This window comes from Anastrepha ludens, chromosome X, assembly GCF_028408465.1.
Source record: "Anastrepha ludens isolate Willacy chromosome X, idAnaLude1.1, whole genome shotgun sequence".
NCBI classification, from domain to species: Eukaryota; Metazoa; Arthropoda; class Insecta; order Diptera; family Tephritidae; genus Anastrepha; species Anastrepha ludens.
Window position 1 is genome coordinate 9912316 of NC_071503.1, and position 25131 is coordinate 9937446.

Consider the following 25131-nt stretch of genomic DNA (forward strand, 5'->3'; position numbering starts at 1 on the left):
TTCTCTTTGGCAAGGGAATATAAAAGTGCGTCCATTTAAGAATTTTCAAAAAGACGCTGTTAATAAGTTATCAAATACGGCAGATGTTCTACTGTATTTTCAGAATGCTAAAATGCTACCATTGTTGTTTTTCTTCTCTTCATCTGTCTATGATATCATAGTTTTAACAGAGACTTGGCTTTCTGAATGGCATTATACTGCAGAAATATTTGACTGTCAACTGTATAATGTATTTCGTAAAGACAGATGCTCCCGCACTACTGGTCTCTCTAAAGGTGGTGGCGTACTTGTTGCTGTAAGTTCGAGACTACAAATCACTTTGTCACCAAATAGGAGTTCCGACAAGGGATTTTTTGATGTTGACCAAATATTAATTAAAATTAATTTAGGAAAATCGAATGAATTATACATTAGTGTAAGTTATATACCGCCTTCAAGCCCAATTGAATTATATAAAAAGCATGTAAATAATTGTTGTACAATACTGGATAGTCTAACTGGCGGTCAAAACATAATTATTTTGGGTGACTTCAACTTACCCAATGTTAATTGCTGTTTCGACGATGATGCTAAGAAATTAGTACCATATGGAGTATAAAGCGAGAGTGAATGTGAAGTGCTTGACACTTTTGCCGAATATAACCTCTACCAGATTAACAGAGTACACAATGATATCAATCGCTTACAGGATGGATTTAGTATTCATAAGCAATGACCTAAAGTCCGATGTCGATGTCCGATAACAGCATAGGTAAAACAACAACAACAGAGGGACTTTTTGGTCGGGTCCCTCTCTTCACCCCCTCTTCCTAACTCCATGCACCACAAAGCGTTATGTGTACGTTTTAAACATATAAGCTTTATCAAATCAGTTATTAATAATTGCATAAATTATAGCTTCTATAACACCAATTTCAACCAGATATCGCGGTCATTGGATTTGGTAGATTGGGAAACTGTCTTAAACAAATCCGAACTATCACAGATTAGAAAGGGCAATTTATATGTTTGTTCCCATAGTATCTGCAAAAAATCAGTCCAAACCGGCCTGGTATAATTCTAGGCTCATTAATCTTAACAATCAAAAAACCAAAGCATACAAATTATACCGCAAATCTAAAAATAAAACAATCGGTTGCAAAAAGAATTCGATGTTCTGAACAAATTTTTATATCAGAACTACATTTCTAAAGTAGAGTGGTATCTATAGTATTATTTTAAAACATCTATAGTATTATTTTAAAACATGGCGCTTATTCTGACTAAACTACAATATGTACAGATATGAAATATATATCAAAAGAAAGGTTTCGATGAGCATATTTCCGGAAAATTATAAAAATTAAAACTGGTTAATTTGTTCATGAAATATTTGCGTGTAAAGTTATCAAAATTTTCATATTGATAACAGCGATGTCTATGCAAAGCGGGATAACACACAAATATACGCATCTACACTAATATTATAAAGAGGAAAACTTTGTTTGTTTGTTTGGTTGTAATGAATAGGCTCAAAAACTACTGAACCGATTTTAAAAATTCTTTCACCATTCAAAAGCTAAATTATCCACGAGTAACATAGATTATATTTTATTTTGGAAAAAAATAGGGTTCCGTAAGATATTTGGATTTTTCGGACACAAACTGGAAAAAATCTTATATATCTTATATATAAAATAAAGTCAACTTTTTGTGTGTGTTCGCTAACCGACCGTGTTTTTGCACCGAATTAAACCAAACTTACACACCTTGTTAAAAAGGTATTGAAGATGGTTTCCGTATAGTTTGGATACCTATTGGTGGATAAGGTTCGAGATATAGGTCAAAACGTGGACCCGGGTAATCCTCGGATGTGTATGTACAATATGGGTATCAAATGGAAGCTGTTGGTGAATGCTTTAGTTCAGAGTATTTTTCATGCCGTTCCGTGACTGGGGTCTCGAGATATAGGTCAAAACGTGGACCCGGGTAACCTTCGGACGTGTATGTACAATATGAGTATCAAATGGAAGCTGCTGGTGAATGCTTTAGTTCAGAGTATTATTCATGCCGCTCCGTGACTAGGGTCTCGAGATAGAGACCAAAACGTGGACCCTAGAATGTGTTTGTACAATATGGATATCAAATGAAAGCTGTTGATAAGTGCTTTAATACGGGGTAATTTTCATATCTATTGATTACTAGGGTCTCGAAATATATGCCAAAACGTGGACCCGCCGTGTCTTTGAACCGAATTAAACCAAACTTACACACATTGTTAAGTAGGTATTGAAGATGGTTTCCGTATAGTTTGAATACCTATTGGTAGATAGGGTCTCGAGATATAGATCAAAACGTGGACCCGGGTAACCTTCGGACGTGTATGTACAATATGAGTATCAAATGGAAGCTGTTGGGGAATGCTTTAGTTCAGAGTATTTTTCATGCCGCTCCGTGACTAGGGTCTCGAGATAGAGACCAAAACGTGGACCCTAGAATGTGTTTGTACAATATGGGTATCAAATTGAAGCTGTTGGTGAATGCTTTAGTACAGAGTATTTCTCATGCCGCTCCGTGACTGGGGTCTCGAGATATAGGTCAAAACGTGGACCCGGGTAACCTTTGGTTGTGTATGTACAATATGGGTATCAAATGAAAGCCGTTGGTGAATGCTTTAGTTCAGAGTATTTCCATCCGCTCCGTGACTAGGGTCTCGAGATAGAGACCAAAACGTGGACCCTAGAATGTGTTTGTACAATATGGATATCAAATGAAAGCTGTTGATAAGTGCTTTAATACGGGGTAATTTTCATACCTTTTGATGACTAGGGTCTCGAAATATATGAGAAAACGTGGACCCGCCGTGTCTTTGCACCGAATTAAACCAAACTTACGCACATTGTTAAGTAAGTATTGAAAATGGGTTTTGTAAAGTTTGGTTGTAATTCGGAGCACTGGCAACGGGTACAGCGTTCTTTTGAACCAGTCATCATGTCGCTTACTTTTTTAACGCTTGGGGCGGAACTGAACTGTCAAATTGACAGTGTGAGTTACAATGTGTCAATATTTCTTTCTGATTTGGATGACATAAGGAAAAAACGTAAGTGCAACATCTAAAAATTGTTTGTGAATTTTTTTGGAGTGGATTTTGGAACAGTGAATAATTTCTTACGAAATTTGAGAATTTAATGTGAAATCCGAATGTTCAAATGAAATTATGTGTTCGTGGAAAAAAAAAATTTTTTCGTTTTTTCTTTTTTTGAAAAATATAAATGGATAATGGTTAAAAAAGCTCCAATGCTTAATAAAACATATAAATTGAAACGAAAAATTCATGGATGATCAGGAAAAAAGACGATTGTTTCTTAGTTATTCAATTGCGTTGATTTGAAATTTAAAAACAATCTTCTTTTTTCCTGATTTTCAATTTATATTTTATATTTACTCAAAAACAAATAGAAAAACAAAAAATATTGTTTATGCCAAAGCGCTTGAATAAAGAATAAAGAAATAAATAATATGAAAACCATATATTTTCTGTTCTAAACCATATCTATTCTATTTTAGTGTGCCCAGCGAAGCGGGCCGGGTTTGCTAGTATATTATATATGAGTACGTTTGCTTTGTTTAGCTCTCTTTCTAATAACAGCGATGTCTATGCAAAGCGGGATGACACACAAATATACGCATATACCTATATGAGTACGTTTGCTTTGTTTAGCTCTATTTCTAATGAGCACAGCATTGTATGGGCAAAGAACTCTTTAATTGTTTTGTTTTGTTCTCTTTACTAATAAATATGTATTCATGAACATAGTCCCAACGGGTGCTGCGAATTTTTTTCAAAATTTTGTTGTGATGGCAATAATTGGTATGAATTGACAATTGACTTGAAATTTGTCAATTCACTTAAAACAACGATAACAGTGCAATTAGAAAGAGTTTGTGCCTAGAGGACTACCAAGAAGAGTTCATAGAAGAGTTCCTATCCGAATTGTTTGCACGCGGAAGTGTTATGCGGAGAGGCTCAAGGAAGGCGATTTCTATTGCCTCGTATAAATTTGCAGCCGAGCGAAACCACACTTCCTTTTACGTTGAAGCGCTGCCAATTTCCCATTATAATAGCCTTCTCCATAACAATAAATAAGGCCCAGGGGCAAACATTATCAAGGGTTGGGCTTCATTTAAAGGAGGATTGCTTTGATCACGGCCAACTTTATGTTGCGTTAAGCCGGGATAGATCCTGGGAAAATATACGAGTTAAAATGGGCAATAACGAAAACTTGACGTTGAACGTATTTTATAATGAAGTAATTTAAAAAAAAAATTACTGATTTAACTGAAAAAAATTTTAAAAATGTTATATGCATAAGTTCTTACATATTACATATGAATAAAAAAATACACTTTTCTAATCATCATAACTTTTAATATATAAAAGTGTCACATATGCTGTTTACTTTCCGTGGGAAAAAGCCCACCCGATTTTCGGGGGTTACATACTAGTCTTCTATAGTATTATTTTAAAACATGGCGCTTATTGTGACTAAACTACAATATGTACAGATAAAAAAAATATATCAAAAGAAAGGTTTTGATGAGCATATTTCCGGAAAACTATAAAAATTTAAATTGGTTAATTTGTTCATGAAATATTTGCGTGTAAAGTTATCAAAATTTTCATATTGATAACAGCGATGTCTATGCAAAGCGGGTTGACACACAAATATACGCATATATATGAGTACGTTTGCTTTGTTTAGCTCTCTTTCTAATGAGCACAGCATTGTATACATTTGGATTCTCAATAATTGTTTTGTTTTGTTATCCTTACTAATAAATACATATGTATTCATGAACATAGTCCCAACGGGTGCTGCGAATTTTTTTCAAAATTTTGTTGTGATGGCAATAATTGGTATGAGTTGACAATTGACTTGAAATTTGTCAATTCACTTAAAACAACGGTAACAGTGCAAATTAGAAAGAGTTTTGGACAGACGCGAAATAGAATTCATTTTAAGAAAAAAGTTCATCCATATTTAATTTTAAAATATGCCTAGAGGACGACGAAGAAGAGTTCGTAGAAGAGTTCCTACTTTAAGTGGAGGAATAGAGCAGGTAAGTAAGTGATAAATGTATGAAACGTCACGTATTGGATATGATTGGTAGAAGCATCCACTTTTGTTTTCGTTCATATATGGTACAATTGAACTACAATATATGAACGTATGTATGTATTTAAAAATTTTGTGTGCGTTTGATCCTTTTTGCAAAACTCAAAATTTTAAATAGTTTTAAAAAATGAGGAGAGAGAGACAAATTAGTTATTTATGTGATACTATTTAAAAGGTAAACTGTATTTGGGCTATTCTCAGAAAAATTTTATAGTAGTAGACGATGCCCAACGCCATTTAAGGGGTTATACGCAGTTATGAAGCAAATAAAAGACGGGTTGTCAAGGATTTATCCTGAAGAAACTTCAGAATATTTTAATTTGAAAATTTTTGGCGGTTATAAAAGCATCCTTCAAGAACGTAACAAAATTTTTTATTTATGAAAATGTTGATTATAGAGCGCGCTACAGGCGATTTCTGGAACCTCCTTTAAAAACAGACGATTTACGGTGTACATCGTAACTCAGGATTGGATTATCTGAAATCAAAAAACCAAACAAATTTTGTTATTGTAATATATTAGATTATCTATATTAGTAATTAATCGTTCGGCTAATCAAAATAGTGAATTTTCACAAAATGGCAGCTTTTAAAAGAAATGATTTCGATTTTTACGTTAAAATTTGGCCGTAAATTGATTATAAAATGGAAAATAAGTATCAGATTTACAAAAGGAACGATTAATTACTAGAAAATGTATCTTTAAAGATTGAGTTAAAACGGTTGACCGATCAAACAAGCCGTTTTCGAGATATCGTGTACACCGACTTGAAAAATGCCGTTTTGAAAAAAACACGTTTAAAGTTTCAATACCTACCTTAAAACGTGCCGAAGCATCTCTACATATTTAGGTATAACTCCGAAAGTATTGCTTAGATATACTTCAAATTTCGTGCGCATACTTTTGAATATATGTACATTACAAAAATGCAATAAAAAAAGATCGATTTTTTTGAAAGTCATAACTGCGTATAACCCCTTAAAAGAACACTATTACCCATCAAATCAACGAACCTTTTGACACAGATATACATTTTTAAGTGTTTTTGTTTTTCTTTGTATTGTATTCTATGTGTGTACATGTATATTTTTATGTATGCAGCCATTATCAAATCATATATGAATATGAACTTTGAAATTTTTTTTTTTTTTACTTTTGCAAATCCAAGCAATTTTACGAATGGCAAAAAAAAATTGTATAATTGTGTTGGTGAATGGCACACGACTTATCATAAAACAAATGCATCCGAATGGTTTGCACGCGGAAGTGTTATGCGGAGAGGCTCAGGGAAGGCGATTTCTATTGCCTCGTATAAATTTGCAGCCGAACTAAACCACACTTCCTTTTAGGTTGAAGCGCCGCCAATTTCCCACTACAATAGCCTTCGCCAAAACAATAAATAAGGCCCAGGGGCAAACATTATCAAAGGTGGGCCTTCATTTAAAGGAGGATTGCTTTGATCACGGCCAACTTTATGTTGCGTTAAGCCGGGTTAGATCCTGGAAAAATATACGAGTTCAAATGGGCAATAACGAAAACTTGACGTTGAATGTAGTTTATAATGAAGTAATTTAAAAAAAAATTACTGATTTAACTGAAAAAAATTTTAAAAATGTTATATGCATAAGTTTTTACATAATACATATGAATAAAAATATACACTTGTTTTATCATCATAACTTTTAATATATAAAAGTGTCACATATGATGTTTACTTTCCGTGGGAAAAAAGCCCACCCGATTTTCGGGGGTTACATACTAGTCAAAGAAAATTGTAAATCTTTTTGGCAGTTCATTAACCGTAATAAGAAAATCACTGGAATTCTGGATAAAATGCATTATTTGGCGGAAACGTGGTCGGACATTCAAAAAATTAGTAACCTTTTTGCAGATTTTTTTTGATCAGTTTATGTTTGTCAATCCGACTCCGGAATAGAAGATACCTCTTTTAACAGCTCACGAACAAATAATGGTTTCCAGCTGTTGTTGTTGTTGTTTTAGCAACAAAACATTCCCCATACTTACATACAGGGAATGCTGCTGGAGTGACAGTCCTTGGCCGGATATAAAGCCGGGTCGTTTCGGTAACGTAGAACGGACTGTCTAATGATGTACCCAGGAGCCTTTCGGCCTTGGCAAATTACCCAACTCCTGGAGAAGATGGCTTCCCTCCTATATTATTAAAAAACTGTGCTACATCGTTAGCAAAACCATTAACAATTATCTTCAATAAATCACTAGCTTCTGGTGAGTTTTTACATAATTGGAAAAAATCGTTAATCATACCGATACATAAGTCTGGAAGCAAGTCGGAAGTCCAAAATTATCGCCCTATCTGCAAAATCTCTTGCATACCTGAACTCTTTGAAAAGCTAGTTCATGATTTTATTTTTTTTTCAAATTTCAAATCTCATATCGCCTAATCAGCACGGCTTTGGTAAGGGTAGATCTACTGTTACGAATTTAAGGTTATTTGCAAATTATGTCTTAAACCAATTTGAAACAAGCCAACAATGCGATGTTATATTCACCGATTTTTCGAAAGCGTTCGAGTCAGCCATAGTATCCTACTTAAAAAACTGGGTCCAATTAGTCTTCTTCCTAGCTTACTCAAGTGGCTTGCATCTTATCTAACAGATAGAACTCAATTCGTTCGTCTAAATAACATAAAATCTGATGCCATCACAGTTACCTCAGGCGTACCTCAAGGTAGCCTCTTGGGCCACTATTGTTCTTAATGTTTGTTAATGACATTCCAGACATTTTGGAGACATCACACTTGTCTGATTTATGCAGATGACCTGAAAATTTACAGTCGGATAGGGGACGTAACTGACTGCATAAGACTTCAAGAAGATTTAACAAGATTGGAAGCTTGGTGTGATGATAACTCCTTACCTCTTAATGTTTGCCAGCACATGTCATTCAGAAAAAAACTAATGAAAAGAAAGACTTGGGGGTCATATTTACATCGAAAATGTCGTTTTCTAAACATATAGACTTTATAATTGCTAAGTCTAGATCTATGCTTGGCTTTGTAATAAGGATATATCTACGCCAGAATATTTCTACGCTGAGGAATTTGTATTTTTCTCTTGAGAGATCAAACGTCGAATATTGCAGCACTGTTTGGAATCCATTCTACATGGGTTCATCTTTAAGAATTGAGAAGGTTCAAAAACGTTTCACTAGATTTGCTATTCATTCACTTCGTTGGCCTTGCAGTTTGCCTGCATATGAAGTAGAGGTCTTTTGTTAGTCTTGCCAACTTCAGAAATGCGGAGAAAAATTTCATCGGTAATGTTTATAAGGGACATAGTTACGAATGATATCAAATGTCACTTCTTGCTGGAGCTAATACTATTTAATTGTCCCACTCGTAACCTAAGACTCAGCAATATGTTCCATTTACCTTATCACAAGACCAATTTTAGCCGAAATGAACCGCGTGCACATTGTATAAAACAGTCTAACCAATTATGCAAAACTTTTGATATATTCTCTAACTCACGAGAGACTTTCAAATCAAAACATAATCTGGAGATACACTTTTTGAATTCTGACTAATTTATCTCACAGTATTGTTTACCATATATTATATTTAAGCTTTAATGTTAGTAATCTATTTGAGTTGTACTTTAATTGATCAAAGAATGAATAAATAAACATTAATGATATAAATACAGCATTGAAATATTGAAAGATAAATCTATTCGCTGACGATACTCTCTTAACAGTCAGCGATAGAAATCTGCCTAGAGCAGTAACAAAAATACAAGAAGATTACAAGAAGATAATTAAATATCTTGAATTTATATAGATAATAAGTTAAAATAAGAAGAGCACGTTGAATATACAGTTAATAAGATTGCGAAAAAAATCGGACTCGTGAAAGTATCATGCAATTACATAGGAAAGAGGTTGTTGTTGTTGTTGTAGCAGCATAAACATTCCCATACATATATGGGGAATGCTGCTGAGGTGGCAGTCCTTGGCCGGATATAAATCCGGGTCGTTCCGGTAACTTAGAACCAACTGTCGTGGGAACGAAAGGTATAAAGGATCAATTGGTTTATAGATCAATAGTTGAGCCGCATTTTATATACTGTTTAACAATTTTTTTCATGGCTAGCGACACATAAGTTGAGAAACTCCACAGAGAGCTATGCGATTCATTTCGAATAAGCGTTATGATACACCCATGCAAGAAATGATCAGAAACTTGAATTGGCTGAGCGTGAAACAGCAAATATTTTATCACGCCATGAAGTTCGTTTTTAGTATAAACCAGGGCAAGTTACCGTATTATCTGAGCCATAATCTTAGATACATAAACGAAATCCATTCATATACTCAGGGAAAGTAATAGTTTTAGTCTACCACTGTTTAGAATAGAAGTTGATAAGAAAAATATATTCTATAGGGTTATCTAATAAGAGGTGTTATTTTGATATTCAAAGAAAAATTTTATTTTTTAATATAAATGATCGGATGTTTATTTCATTATAAAGAGGAAGGTATGCCGTTAATAGTGGAAAATAACATCAGGCAAATGACCAGCACGATCACGCTTACAGGACATTACCCTTTTCGTGAAATTTTCCATAACCGATTTGCAAAGTGACTGCCCTATGTCCTCGATAGCCTCATGAATTCCATATTTGTGGTCTTGAATCGACTCTGGGCTATTGGCGTGGACCTTCTCGTTCACGTGACCCCAAAGAAAAAAGTCACAAGATGTTGACTCACAACATCTCGGTGGCCAATTGTGATCACCTCTTCGAGAGATAACACAGTCCGGAAACTTTCCCCGTAAAATATCTATAGTTTCGTTGTTTGTTTGGCACGTTGCGCCGTCTTGTTGAAAATAAACGTTGTCCAGATCAATACCATCCAATTCCGGCCATAAAAAATCGTTAATCTCTCGATAGCGCAATCCATTCACCTGTAACACATTTTATTGGAAAACCCTTTTTAAAGGATTAATATGTTTTAACGAGCTACCAACTCAAATTAAAAATTCTCTTAACATGAGCACTTTCAAGAAGCTGCTATTTAATCACTGTAAAACGTTGCCGATTAGATAGAAACTAGACCCTTCCTTTATAAGCAGTGGTCATATGTATTACATTAACTATGCTAAACTATTAATTACGCTGTAAAAACGTGATAATTGTAAACTATAATTTGTTTTATTGTACACATAGGAATATTATTGTATTATTGTACTATTTAGCATATAAGCATATAAATGTATAAATTAGGTTTTAAGACCGTAAAAACTAAATAAATAAAAATAAAATTACTGAAGCCTGGGAAACCCGCCAACCGACTGTTGTCGGACGATAACCAAAACCGCCCCGGCGAGAGGACTGTCTTAGTAGCTTTGGACTTGAAGAAGGCTTTCGACACAGTCAGCCATTCCACACTACTCGATGACATTATACAGTCGACACTCCAGCCAGGGCTGAGGAGGTGGTTCGCTACATTCCCATGGCAGCCGGTTCTACGTACCGGAATGACTCGGGTTTTTCCCGACCAAGGGCTGTCTCCCCAGCATACTAGCACTGTCTAGTGAAACACACATCATCCCACTCCTTACGTCACAGGAGCAAACTCTCGCAGCAATCCTGCTCCAAATGCTTCTCCTCAGGGCTGGAATCGAATCCAACCCTGGGCCAGAAGTATTCAACTGCTGCGTCTGCCACAAACGGCTTCACCCGAACTCCACCTCGGTTAGGTGTAACAAGTGCAACGGGTGGAGCCACCTTAAGACCTGCTCGGGTCTTAAGTCACATAGGGAGTGGTCCACACGGTATGTGGCCACGTGTTGCTCCCGCCAGCAGGCGTCTGATGCCTCCACGGCTACTACACCCCCTGATAGGCCGGCACTACCAACCGCCACCACCACCCACACCTCCACGGTGAGGAGCCTATCGGAGCAACACAACTCCCCTTCAACCCCTCCCCTTGCTTCCTGCTCCAACCCCAGAGCGGGGACAAAGCAGCAGCTCCTGGTCCCCCGCACAGTCTGTTCCGTGTGCCACCACCCACACCTCCACGGTGAGGAGCCTATCGGAGCAACACAACTCCCCTTCAACCCCTCCCCTTGCTTCCTGCTCCAACCCCAGAGCGGGGACAAAGCAGCAGCTCCTGGTCCCCCGCACAGTCTGTTCCGTGTGTCAGGCCGTAATACCTCGGAATCTGGTATCAGTCCAGTGCAATTCTTGCAATGGCTGGTGCCATTTTCGGAGATGTTCCGGCCTGCGCACCACCCGTGAGTGGACAACTGACTACGTTGCCCCCTGCTGCAGAGCTCTGCACCAACTACCGCCCCCGGAGGCGCGGCCGCCCACCACCATCAGGCCGTAACAACCCCAGTGGATTGCGCAGCAGGTCCAACGTCGACAACCCCACGCGTCCCTCACCCACCGAATCACACAGACCTCACCGAGAAGCTTCAAGCTTCTCCAATTCAACTGCAACGGACTCACGAGTAAGGTCGACGAGATAGTTGACTTTATGAGTCGGCACTGTATTAAAATAGCTGCGGTCCAAGAAACAAAACTGCACGCTAGGTCATCTCTGATCACCAGGGATGGCTATAACGTGCACAGACACGATCGCGAGCAAGACAATGGTGGTGGCCTAGCGTTTATAGTCCACCACACTGTACAGTATCGTCTTATCGATGAAGGAATCGACCGCAGGGACAGCACCTTAGAATGACAAGGCATAGCTGTCCGGTCAGGCGATTCCGAGCTCGAAATATTTAACATATATATACCCCCTGTCACCTGCTGCCCGGCAGGATATCATCCTGATATAGGTGCGCTCATCAGAGGTGAAAACCGATTGGTTGTAGGTGACTTCAATGCGCATCACGATCTTTGGCATTCAAGCCTGCCAAATGATCGTAGGGGACAGCAACTGGCAGAGCAAATAGACGATTCAACATTCAGCACAGTGAACGACGACGCCCCCACCAGGGTAGTGGGCAATTGTAGCAGCTCGCCTGACCTAACAATAGCTAGCGCGGGTCTGATAAATAACATAACGTGGCGACCTATGCTATCGCTTGCATCACACCATTTGCCCATTATCGTCTCGATTGAGAGACCTGCCGACTTTGTTTCCGCGAATCACCGGTCCTACTTTAACTTTAAGAAAGCTAATTGGGCCGACTTCACGGAATTCACCGAGGACACCTTCGCCGCTCTTCCCATCGCCACTGATGTGCGCGTAGGCGAACGCGCATTCCGCAAGGTGCTCACAGCTGCTGCGGCTCGCTTCATTCCAGCTGGAAGTTATAAGGACATTTGTCCTCATTTCCCAGCCGAAGCAGCCAGTTTAGCAAACGAGCGTGAATACCTACGCCAGGCCGATCCCGGGGATCCCCGCATAAGGGATCTCAATTTGGAGATCCGGCAACTGGTAAATCAGCATAAGCGGACTAAATGGGTTGAGCACCTGAAGACCTGTAACCTCACCTCTGGGGTGAGTAAGCTCTGGTCCACCGTTAGGTCCCTGTCAAACCCGACGAAGCACAACGACAAGGTGGCTATCACCTTCAACGGTTGCACTTCGTCGGACCCGAAGAGATGCGCGAGCTCATTTAGCCGGCTTTTCATATTGCATCCTCCGGGCGACAGAACCAAACGTCGTGCTACCAGAAGGCTGCACAAACCGACGAGCGACAGTGCGTCACTTACTTTCTCCGGTGATGAGGTTCAGGGGGCCATCCACAAGTCGAAATCATCGAAAGCCATTGGCCCTGACGGCTTAAACGAGCTGATGCTGAAGCATCTGGGACCCCTGGGAGTAGGATACCTCACAAGGGTTTTCAATCTATCCCTGGCCACTCTCATCATCCCTGACAAGTGGAAAACAGGGAGAGTGGTCTCACTACTGAAACCTGGGAAACCCGCCAACCAAGGGGAATCTTATCGTCCGATAACTCTCCTTTTCCTAGTAGTGAAGACACTTAAAGTCCTCCTACTCCCACTCTTCACGAAACACCTGGCCCCAGCCCCACATCAGCACGGTTTCCGACGAGTGCACAGCACCACCACTGCACTCACCGCCATAAACGCCCAGATAAATCGCGGGTTTAACCAAAACCGCCCCTGCGAGAGGACTGTCCTAGTAGCGTTGGACTTGAAAAAGGCTTTCGATACAGTCAGCCATTCCACGCTACTAGATGACATTTATCAGTCGACACTCCCGCCAGGGCTGAAGAGGTGGTCCGCGAACTATCTGAGCGGTCGGCATTCGTCAGTTATATTTCGAGATCAAACTTCAAAGCAGAGAAAGATTAAGCAAGGCGTGCCGCAGGGTGGTGTCCTTTCTCCCCTGCTGTTCAATTTCTACATCTCGAAGCTCCCCCAACCACCAGCGGGAGTTTCCCTGATCTCATACGCTGACGACTGCACGATAATGGCGTCGGGCAATGACATCGATGGCCTGTGTTCCAAAGTGAACAACTACCTCACCGACCTTTCTCGCTTTTTCACTGCGAGGAATCTCCAACTTTCCCCACCAAGTCCACGGCGACCCTCTTTACCACCTGGACAAAGGAGGTCAAGCTGTCCCTTAAGGTAAAAGTCGATGATACACCAATTCCGACTGTGAATAACCCCAAAATTTTGGGTGTAACCTTTGACAGGTTGCTCTCCTTCTCTGCGCATACAACCGCAATTGCCACAAAAGTCCAAAATCGCAACAAGGTCCTCAAATCGCTGGCCGGCAGCACTTGGGGCAAAGACAAAGAACTGTTGCTTTCGACATTTAAGGCATTTGGCCGGCCGGTTCTTAACTATGCTGCGCCTCTCTGGTCGCCTGGAACTAGTGATTCGCAGTGGAAAAAGCTACAGACGTGTCAAAATACCGCCATTCGGACAGCGACTGGGTGCCTCCTGATGTCACCCATCCAACACCTTCATAACGAGGCACAAATGCTCCCAGTTGTAGAGCACAACAAATTGGTCAGCAAGCAGTTCCTGCTTGGATGCTACCGCATGTCTTATCCCTGCAGACACCTGCGTGAGCCCGAGCCGCCTCCCAGGCTCGTCAGGAGACACCTCCTAGACTACGCTGACGAAATCCAGGACAAAACTGACCGTAACCTACTGGACCGGACAGTATTTAGACAGTCAATAAACGACATTCACCGGGAGACCGTTACCACCTTCTTGAACTCCCGTCCTGTGAATGCCGTAATCGGAGTCCAACCACCACCTATTGCAGACGAAGAGCTCCAGCTTCCCCGTGAGACCCGTGTAACACTGGCACAACTACATTCTGGATACTGTAGCAGGTTTAACTCCTACATATCCAGAATCGACCCTGACATACCAAACACATGTCCGGCATGTGAAGGTACCCCGCACGACACTAACCACCTCTTCACATGCCCCTTTAAACCGACTCATCCAACCCCCCTCTCCCTCTGGACCCAACCCGTCGAAACAGCATGTTTCCTGAGCCTACCCCTAGATGAGCTAGACGAAGACGAACGATGATATGCCTACACTGACAGGGCTACCTATGCTGTTAACAACAACAGCCTTTTCACATGCCCCATCAAACCTACTCACCAGCACCCCTCTCCCTCTGGACTCAACCTGTGGAAACAGCACGTTTTCTTGGTATACCGTTAGATGGTTGGACGAAAACGACCGGTAACTACATCGCCCTGAAAGGGTTTAGTAAGTTGCTACAACAAGAATCAGCAATTAACTATTAACACGCAGATGCAATTTTCCACATTTTTTTAGGTAATTGCGTTTATTATTTTAAAAGTAAATAATATTGGATATAAATGGAAAAGTCAATTGTTTTGCTATCCTGTTTTGGCTCCTTAAGTGTACCTACCATGTCTTCCCTTATTTTTTATCGATAAACTAAATGTTCGATTTCTAAGAACACGTGATCAGTACAAGAAAATGTGTTTGCAACAGTTCATCATTAGTGCATGCGGGATATGATATGATATTTCTTGGGTACTTCGCCGAGCTCCTCCTCCAATTTGTGGAGGGAGTCTTTATTTTGTTCCACGAACTGGGGACCTACAGCCTAAGCCGCCACCGCACGGCAAGTAGTTTTTTACGAGGAATTTTTTATAGCGGAAATTTAGTCGGAGGTTTGCCATTGCCTGCCAAGGGGCGACCACTATTAGAATAAAACTTTTTTTATATGTGCAATAATGATATTAAAAAAAGACTTCAAGTTTTGCAAAACAAAGCAATGCGTGTAATAATCAAGTGCAATATATACACATCAACGTCTTCTACGTTACAAATGTTAACGTGGATGAATGTAAAGCAACGTTTGGCGTTAAGAGTCCTAGTTTTTGTGTTCAATGTAAAGCACAGTATGTTTCCTGAGTACCTACAAGAAGAGCTCGTCTATGTCAGAGATATTCAACCCTATAATTTGAGAAGAGCAAATGACTTCAGATTAGGAAGATTTAATAAGAGAAGCACTCAGAATTCAATAATGTATAATGGCTTAAAATTATTCAACACTTTACCAGATGTAATAAAAAATGAAAATAATTTGCTTCACTTTAGAAAACTTGTAGTGGATTTTATAAAATTAAATATAAATTAAATGAATTTGGAATTTTATATCATGTAAAATAATAATGTAAAATGAATTATAAATGTAAAAAGTTATATATAACTAATAAAGAAATAATAATAATCATTTGTTGTTTCATGCTCGCAGTTGGTTTCGAGCCCGAGCCCTACCGAATGATAGTCACTCACAAAGCTATTCGGTTAAACACCACCCCAAAAAATTACTATACCATTACTTTTTTATACGTCACAAGTCGATATAAGATAAGAACTTACCATTAAGTGGCGATAGTGTCGAATAAGGCTCACATTTGAGCCTTACCGAATGATAGTCACTCACAAACCTATTCGGTTAAACACCACCCCAAAAATTACTATACCATTACTTTTTTATACGTCACAAGTCGATATAAGATAAAAACTTACCATTAAGTGGCGATAGTGTCGAATAAGGCTCACATTTGATACTTTTATTATTGTTAGTCGGGGACGATGCAGTTCCTCCTGTAGGAGTCGCCGCCGAAGGTTTCTTGTTATTATTTCCTGACGTTGATAACATACTCTCACAACGATTTTTCAATATGTTGTCTTTTTTTTGAATCTCTTGCTGCTTATTTTGATATGTTTCACTCAGAAATGGTAGTACGGGGCTGTCTATTGGCGATATCTTTCCAGATAGAATGCGAGAGTTCGCCAAATTGTTTGTATTCGAATCACCGATAATGGTACTCCCAACACAATTAATAGCAGAGGCAGCAATTTCTGAAGATGATATTTTTACTTCAGACTTTGGTGAGAACTTTGAAGAATCTTTAAATGGCGAAGAAGATTTGGAAGATCTCTCTACTGTAATTGACTCAATTATTGATGTATTTGATGAAATCTCAACCAAAGGCGATGTTATTTCAAATGTCTCCAATGATTTCGTTTCACTTATAAGTAGCTTCGAAACTGCCTTTGACGCAGTGTTCATTGCTGAATATATAAAATTATACTTGACATTTATATTGTTATGCCACTTGTTTACACGCGTAATTTTCGTTAATGGATCACACTATTAACTGTAAGACAAATTATATAAAGAAATTTATTAGAATGATAGAAAAATTTAAACAAAGATGAAGTCATAAATTAAATTCTGTTTCCTGACATTACACTTTTTGGAGCGTTGAAACGGATATTCCATATATTTTGGTTTTCCAAAATTTTGCTTATAATGTCCAAGTGCGTGGACCTAATTTAAAATCTATTGCACAGAAATAGTCAATATATAGCCTTTTGTATGACAGTATTTTTTACAAGTTACCATTAAGAACTAATATGAAAATTTAACGGTAAGCACTCTTACTTTTTGCATACGTTTTAAAAAACTTCTTATTACACATTTTTTTTTACTTTAATACAAACACCGAACAGGAACAAAATTCACTTATAAAGAATCTTCACTTCATTTAAAGCTTTGCTACTAAATAATACTCTATGTTTTTCTTAATTCAATTATTAAAATTGTTCTTCAAAGTAGTTGTAATGAAATAGATGTGAGGGACGAAGTCAAAAGAACGAAATCGTGAAAAGAATAAAACGACACAAGAAAACACCCAGCCAACAAAAAGCGACACATTTTTGTTATACTATTTATTATCAGCACATACTATTAAAATCAGCACATAATACTGCAGTAAGAGAACGAATTGTGTTCTGTAATACTGCGGTAACAGAAAGGAGAATTCTATTGATTGAGGGTTATGCATCTCGGACGACACCGGCATTAATCGTTTATGTTATTGTCAAGATTTACGTAGGCATATTTATGAGAATATTTTAATAATTAGTGAAAATTTTGAATAAAAAACCGCGAATCTTCTTTTTGTTTAATTTTTAATATTTTTTGTAGTTTTTATTCTCTGCATCTGGAATTTGATTATCTGGAGGACTTCATTCTAAAGTGTTCTCTTCACTGTTTTCGAGGTGTTTTCAAAAAGCACAAAATCTTTCTAGTTTAAAAGTTTTTCATCTGTTATGAATTATAAAAGGCTGGAATTTAGAACAATGTATGTTTTGGAATTTCTGGCAAACTATAACGTTTTTTTTAATGAAACTTGGTGGAGATGTTAGTGAGGTGTTAAGGAACACTCTTTGTAACTTTAAATTATTCGGGAAATAATAATTTTTTAATTATTTACATTCAAAATGCCCTCGGGAACTTCACTATAATTTGCCACATTACACTCTATATTTTTTAACATTTCACTAAAATTCACCAAATATACACTCACATGCGTGTTTTTACCGATTTTTATGCTAATATTCTAATTATATCTATTAAAATTAAATGCAAATTCATTTGCCTATGCAATCACATCCCAATTTTAAGCGCGAATATGAAGAAGATTGGAATGCCAACAGTATGGTGTTGCCGGATGCCTGCAAATGAAAACAAAAAATAAGTTCTTGAGTTTAGTGTTAATCATGGGGCTGGGGGTTATTGTGCCTGCTTACTACATACACGCATATGACGTTTTAATTTTGGGTTCAATGGTTTTAACACGGAAAGGAGTTTTACGCAAAAATACTGTGCATTGCGTAACCGGAGTTGGACTGATGAGGGTTATTTTTTTGAAGCGCGGCCGAAGGCCGCCTACGCGAAAGGGAGTTCTACGCAAAAATACGGTGGATTGCGTAGCCGGAGTTGGACTGATGAGGGTTATTTTTTTGAAGCGCAGCCGAAGGCCGCCCACGCGGAAAGGAGTTCTACGCAAAAATACTGTGGATTGCGTAGCCGGAGTTGGACTGATGAGGGTTATTTTTTTGATGCGCGGCCGAAGGCAGCCCACGCGAAAAGGAGTTCTACGCAAAAATACTGTGTTAATTACTTTAATTTAATTTTAATTACTTTATTCTTTTTTGTGATACGCTTAATATCACTGTTTTTAAGTTTAAATAAGTTGTGTGTTTTTATTTTCAAAAATATTTCTCAACTTTAAATTACAGCAAAAAATACTGCAGTTTTTCAATGAACCTTCCACCGAACATCCCTGCGTGCGAACTTCGCTCTCATTTCAGGTGTATGGCAACACCAACTTTTCGCTAAATTAGAGAACTTTAACATTAAATTACTTAAAAACTATAAGCCTCCGGCAGGTTCTGTTTTCAGTTTTAAAATGGGGGTACACCCCTCTATCACCCCCTTTTTACCGTTTTTTCCAAAGCGATATACATTATACTAAAGTTTTTCCTTATAAAATCCTGGTTAAATGCATGTTGGGTTACCAATTGCGTTATACAGTTCTCAACGTTATTTCTTTTCTTTTTCTGGAGGTTCCCTAAGGATCTATGTATATAGATCCTAGTAGGTTAGGACTTCCGTAAATAGTACGGTGTTCTTTCATATGAGGGTTGTCGACGAAGATAAGCTCTATCCACCTCCCAACAAAAATTAAATACTTTGTTCATACTGGAAAGTTTAGCCCAGGACCAGCCAATTTCACTCGGAAATGAATTAGCTCAAATTCCATATTACTCTCAGTTCAGCTCACCTAAAACCTTTCATTCAAAGCGATTCAAATCTCGCTGTCCGATGCCAAAATTACCAATCGGCACTTAATTTACCAAACTTTTTCACTTTTGCATTGAAATCTTGTTAACACACCTTTCATCCGTCTGTCTTTCAATATAGCAAAGAGTATCCAAATTAGGAATCTCAGCGTTCTACGTTCTAATAACAAACAACTGTGACTTATAATTTATCAGGTTTTCAGACGATTATTATAATACTTTACTACCGCGGACATCGAATCACAATCAATGCAGCGATTTTGGTGTATCTTTACTTTACAATCAAATTTGTACAACCGTGTGGTGAAAGTCATTTATGATGTTATATTCCCAGGTAGTGAAATTAAAGGTCCGTCTACATACAATTATTTTGTTGCGTTGGCATCGCTTCGAAAGCTGACTGTGAAAACCAAAATTACATAACATCCCCCATAACCAAAGTTGAGCACCGTGAACGTCAAAGCGTCAGACAGGTGTATCGCATATTTTTGCATGCATCGACGATCATCAGATGTAAACAAATAATATTAGTAAAAAAATTTTAACCGGATTTAAATATAAATAGGTATAACATTTGATATAAATAGGTGAAAAACTGCATTTAGTTTTTATTGTAAATAAAAAATTGTATCTACTATATTATGCATATTTACCTAAGGTCCAATTATGCATACTTCGCATGACTACGCATAACTTCTAACAATTTCAGAAAACATAAAGGGGATTAAGCTCTGCGTGCAATCATATATAAATCAGTATTTCTTACAAAAATGGTATATGTATATATATATAGCATATATATTTATACATATATATATAAGAGCCATATATATATATATATATTTATATATATATAATTGGCTCTTACACCCTTAATTAGGACCTGGGCCGAGCTTCTCTTACTATTTGTGGTGTGGATCTCGATGCTGTTCTACGAATGGAGGGGGTTACACATAAAATTTTTTTATACCAATTTAATTATATAAATATAATTGGCCGTACACCCTTTTTGGGTGTTTGGCCGAGCTCCTCCTCCTATTTGTGGTGTGCGTCTTGCTGTTGTTCCACAAATGGAGAGACCTACAGTTTCAAGCCGATTCCGAACGGCAGATATTTTATGAGGAGCTTTTTCATGGCAGAAATACACTCGGAGGTTTGCCATTGCCTGCCGAGGGGCGACCGCTATTAGAAAAATGTTTTTATTAATTTTGGGGTTTCACCGAGATTCGAACCAACGTTCTCTCTATGAATTCCTAATGGTAGTCACGCACCAACACATTCGGCTACGGCGGGCACCAGTTTCATTAGTTTCTCAATATAATAATATTCTTTTTAGCTCAAATCTGTAAAAATATTGCTACTAGTATAATTGCGTGTGAAATGTCACTTAACAAAGCTTTTAACAAAATCGAAAGACAGTGACTGAAGCGGTCATTGTGTCAAGCATCGAACTCTCCCGTTGCGTCAAAACGAAGCGACCGCCAAAAGCAAACGAAAATTGTATATAGACGGGTCTTAAAGGTAGCATAGTTTTTCACCACACACAGTGGCTTGTGTAAAAAGCTTACCCCTTGTTCAGACTCGGACATCGAAGGACATGGGTTGACGACTACACATTAGCAAAATTAAAACATTTAAGAGCATGAAATTACACAAACGACGGATTACTTGCCATCGGTTATTTATACATCGGGAAAGTAGTTATATTAATTTATATTTTCTCCGACTCGTTGAAGGCTCAGGGTTTGCTTTTCTGATCATTTGATAACAATTTTTTTACAAGCAAACAACAGGCAAATAATATTCGATTTGCACAAGAAAACCCACAAAGTTTCAATACACTGAAAAATAATATGTTTTTATGTATCAATGAGCTGCAACGAGTTGCCTTACAAATATGTATATCAAACAAAAATACTCTACCACAAACTTAATTTTATTGTAACCACAAAATGTCAACTGAAAACCCTTTCCTCGTAATAATGTTTTCCGCCCCCGTCGCAATTGCCATCTTCCGACGGCAGTGGATCAGCTGATGGCCACCAGTCAACCCGTTACCCACAGTCCTGCTGCAATTCTATTTCGGGTGTAAGTTAATTGTACAAAAATTCAAGTAAAAACAATCTTCATTTCTCTATATGTTCACAAGCACCTTTGGTGTGAATTTGATAGGCAGTCCAGCGGGTGATGCTTGGTATTTTTGCTTGAGCGTATTGGCTGCGTTGCTATGCCGAATTAAAATTTTTATGTTAGCAATAAAAATAATAAACAAATATCCAAAATATTATTTTTGACCTGGAAAATTTACAATAAAAAATACTTTTAATACATTTTATATCTATAATTATGATTTTTATTGAGAAATATCTGAATTTTTAAGCCATTGTTTAGACTTCTTGATAAGATTTTCTATGAAATTTAATCGATTTGTATGCAACCACACTACATAAAAGAGCAATTTAAAATCAGCTTATCTCAGTTGAGGGCATTTTTCGACATCCAAGTGAGAGTATTTTTACTCATGGGTCTGTGCAATGACTCAACATACGTATCCTTATGCTCTTAAAATCAGTCGTTGTTCTGACCATAGATAATAAGATGCGAAACCTTTTCATCTGGAGTGAGAGCGCGCCCATTAGCTTGTGACAGAGCTTGGCAGTATTCACACATCATGGAACGGTGAACAGCTGTTAGGCAAAATGGCGATGAAAAAAACGCTCCGAAAATAACTGACGAAAACCGTTTGCGTAAAAATGCCGCGAATGAAATCTTTACAATTATTTGTCTTAAATTAATTCAATTAAAACGTAATGATTTAAATTGAAGAGAGCTTTTAGAATTTTCTAAAGCATCTTATATGGTTTTCGGCTTCTACTTTTAATTAATCTTGTGTACATATATGAATACATTTTACATACATGTAATTTTATTTTAAACTGTGTACTGGTTTATGTCTGTAAATTTGTATATACGTAAATATTTTCTGGTTGAAAAGCGTAAGTAAGGGAATTCATTCTGCTTTAACTTATTCTAATAACCTATATTACCCAGTTTTTATGTTATACTAAAAAATCGGAATATTTTATGTATTTATTTATACGTATGTTTTTCGGGTTTATTTCTTTATTATCAGCATTTTTCAATTTTGAATAATTTTATTTAAATATCAATTTTAGTATTTTTTGCTTATTGATGTACATATTTCATATGGATTGTGATAATTTATATTATATTGTTACGAATTTTCTTAAGATAAAATTCAAATAAACCTCTTGCAATAACTCTCTGAGTTCGATCACTGGCTTGTTGAACAAAACTCAAAAATTAATGGCAACAGACTTATGTATATATATATATATATAATTGGCGCGTACACCCTCTTTGGGTGTTTGGCTGAGCTCCTCCTCCTATTTGTGGTGTGCGTCTTGATGTTGTTCCACAAAATGGAGGGGCCTACAGTCTCAAGCCGACTCCGAACGGCAGATATTTTTATGAGGAGCTTTTTCATGGCAGAAATACACTCGGATATTTGCCAATGCCTGCCGAGGGGCGACCGCTATTAGAAAACTGTTTTTGTTAATTTTGGGGTTTCACCGAGATTCGAACCTACGTTCTCTCCATGAATTCCGAATGGTAATCATGCACCAACCCATTCGGCTACGGCGGCCGCAACACACTTGCTTTATTTAATTTCCAACACTTTACTTCTAAATGTACACGTTCAGCTTAAGAATGAATCACTCTATTACTTTTCGTTTATTCGCTCACAACTTTTATTTCCAACCCATATTAATAACCATCGCAATTTCTAGATCTGGCAAGCTCCTATCTTCTGGCGAGTTCCGTTGTAGCAGCAGCCAAGGTGGATTTATTAAGGTGACAGCATTCACCCAGCTGAATTTTTCGCCGTAGGTATGGCTTACGTCAAAATGATATGCTTTGTTTGTATGTATTGGTATGTTTACATTCGTATGTTTACATTTGATTACTGATTTTGACGTGATGCTTGGGCCAAACGCAACAACAAATACATGTAGGGTTTTACTAATATGTGTTTGCTGTCACCTGTAATAAATTCGCCTTGGCAGCAGCGTACTAGTCAAATGTTGTTAAGACAAATTATTATAAATATTTGAATCTCGGCATTTTTCCATAACTGTCAGTTATTTTTGGTGGCTTATTTCTGGCAGCTCGCAATTTCGCCTATCAACTGTTCATATGATAGAAAAAGTAATGGAATTTAAATATTTGGGTATAGATGTATCTAGCAATCGAAATATAATAACACAGGTGCGAGAGAGATGCGGAAGTGGTGAACGGATATCAGAGTGTCTGTGACAACTCGTTTGTAGAAACAAGTATCTATATGAACATGGAAAACAAAATACGACTTACGGAGTAGAAGCTCGTGCAAAAAACATGAAAACGAAACAATTGCTGTGGACTACCGAAATGCATGCTTTGGACCATAGCTGGAAAAACTAGACTAGGCCACATAAGAAACGAGGAGATAAGAACGGAGACAGGTGTGATCGATATTATAAAATTCATAAGAGCCAGAAGACGGGCATGGAACGAATATGTGACACGAGCCCCTAGAGATCGGTTGATAAAAATAGCTCGAGATAGAAAGGAAGAAGACGACCAGGAAGACCACCAAAACGATGGGCAGAAAGATGGATATCTATGTACCAAAAATCAAATGCAGCAATGATATGAGATTTATGCATGTGTAATTTCTCTAAATGCTAAAATAAATTGATGTATCAATGTATATGTGTAAGTATGTGTGTATGTATTATAATTTTTATGTAAAGAAAAACAGACAAAACCTATAATAAAAGATAAAGAAAAAAAGAAGAAAGACTATGTATCAAATACTTGAGATCGTCAACAAGCTAGAGTTATCTAAACCGCTGGAGAACTCTCAAGCAAAAAACCCTGAATGGGAGATAACGAAATTATCGTGCGACCCCAATTTATTAAAATTTGCAAAAAACGACGTAACCCGAAGCATTCCTTTCCATGCTCCAAGAGCGCAAGACATACTATGAATCTGAAAATTGGACTTTGTGGTTCACAGATGGCTTAAAATCTGAACCCGGCGACACTCTACGGGTTCAAACTTTGCCGGACTGTGCATCTCTTATTACTGCAGAAGCAGTTGCCGGGCTATAAACATGACTTTGGAAACAGATTGTAAAACTCTTATATGCACCAACAGAAAATCCGTTCTAAAAGCCGTTCAAAACCCTCTATCTAACTCATTTATCATCAGTAGAAAATGAGATACGCTTATTGGCAAGGAGGCTACCTTACGTATACTTTGGATACTAAGTCATATAGGAATTCACGGGAATGAGATGGCAAACTGTGTAGCTAAACAAGCCTCAGCACCGGTAACAAAAGATCTCACATGTGAAAAAAGAGATATTATCATCAATTAGCGATATCTAAACATCAGAACGAAACTAGAATGACTAAACACTCCCGTAATCGAGAGTATGTATCCCATAATATCCCACCGGCCTATGGAAACACAGATAAAACGTTTCTAAGGTCTACGGCTTGGCCACACTATTGACATGCACGAACACATTATGACAGTGGAGCCACACCAGTGCGCGCACACAGTACACGGCAGAAATAATTATCTCAGGAAAAACTGGATGGAATTATTAAAAAATCCGAATTTAAATGAACTAGAAATTTTCCCTATTAGGTTTTTAGTACATAAGTAAAAACGTATACCTTTTATTTCCACACAAACATACTAGTCCTACTATTTTTACAAATCATATTTTTGTAGAGCTGATAGCCCTGGCCCGTATTGATTTAG

At 37.7% G+C, this 25131-nt stretch overlaps 1 protein-coding gene across 10 annotated transcripts in view; it reads right to left on the reverse strand.

Moving 5' to 3' along the window:
• The window catches only part of LOC128869481 (protein BCL9 homolog), a 59727-nt gene extending 40127 nt beyond the window's left edge, over positions 1-19600 (reverse strand). For 4 of the 10 annotated variants that reach the window (XM_054112048.1, XM_054112049.1, XM_054112047.1 and 1 more), the window contains exons 1-2: positions 19387-19600; positions 16164-16798 (exon numbers count right to left, since the gene is read on the reverse strand). In XM_054112048.1, the coding sequence (XP_053968023.1) occupies positions 16164-16710 (547 nt within the window). In that variant the 5' untranslated portion in view covers positions 16711-16798; positions 19387-19600. Of the gene's footprint in view, positions 1-16013; positions 16114-16163; positions 16799-16892; positions 16911-17085; positions 17262-18013; positions 18162-19273 lie in introns of those variants that run through there. The other 6 variants (XM_054112043.1, XM_054112042.1, XM_054112045.1 and 3 more) reach the window with 6 other exon arrangements.
• Between the last annotated feature and the right edge of the window lie 5531 nt (positions 19601-25131).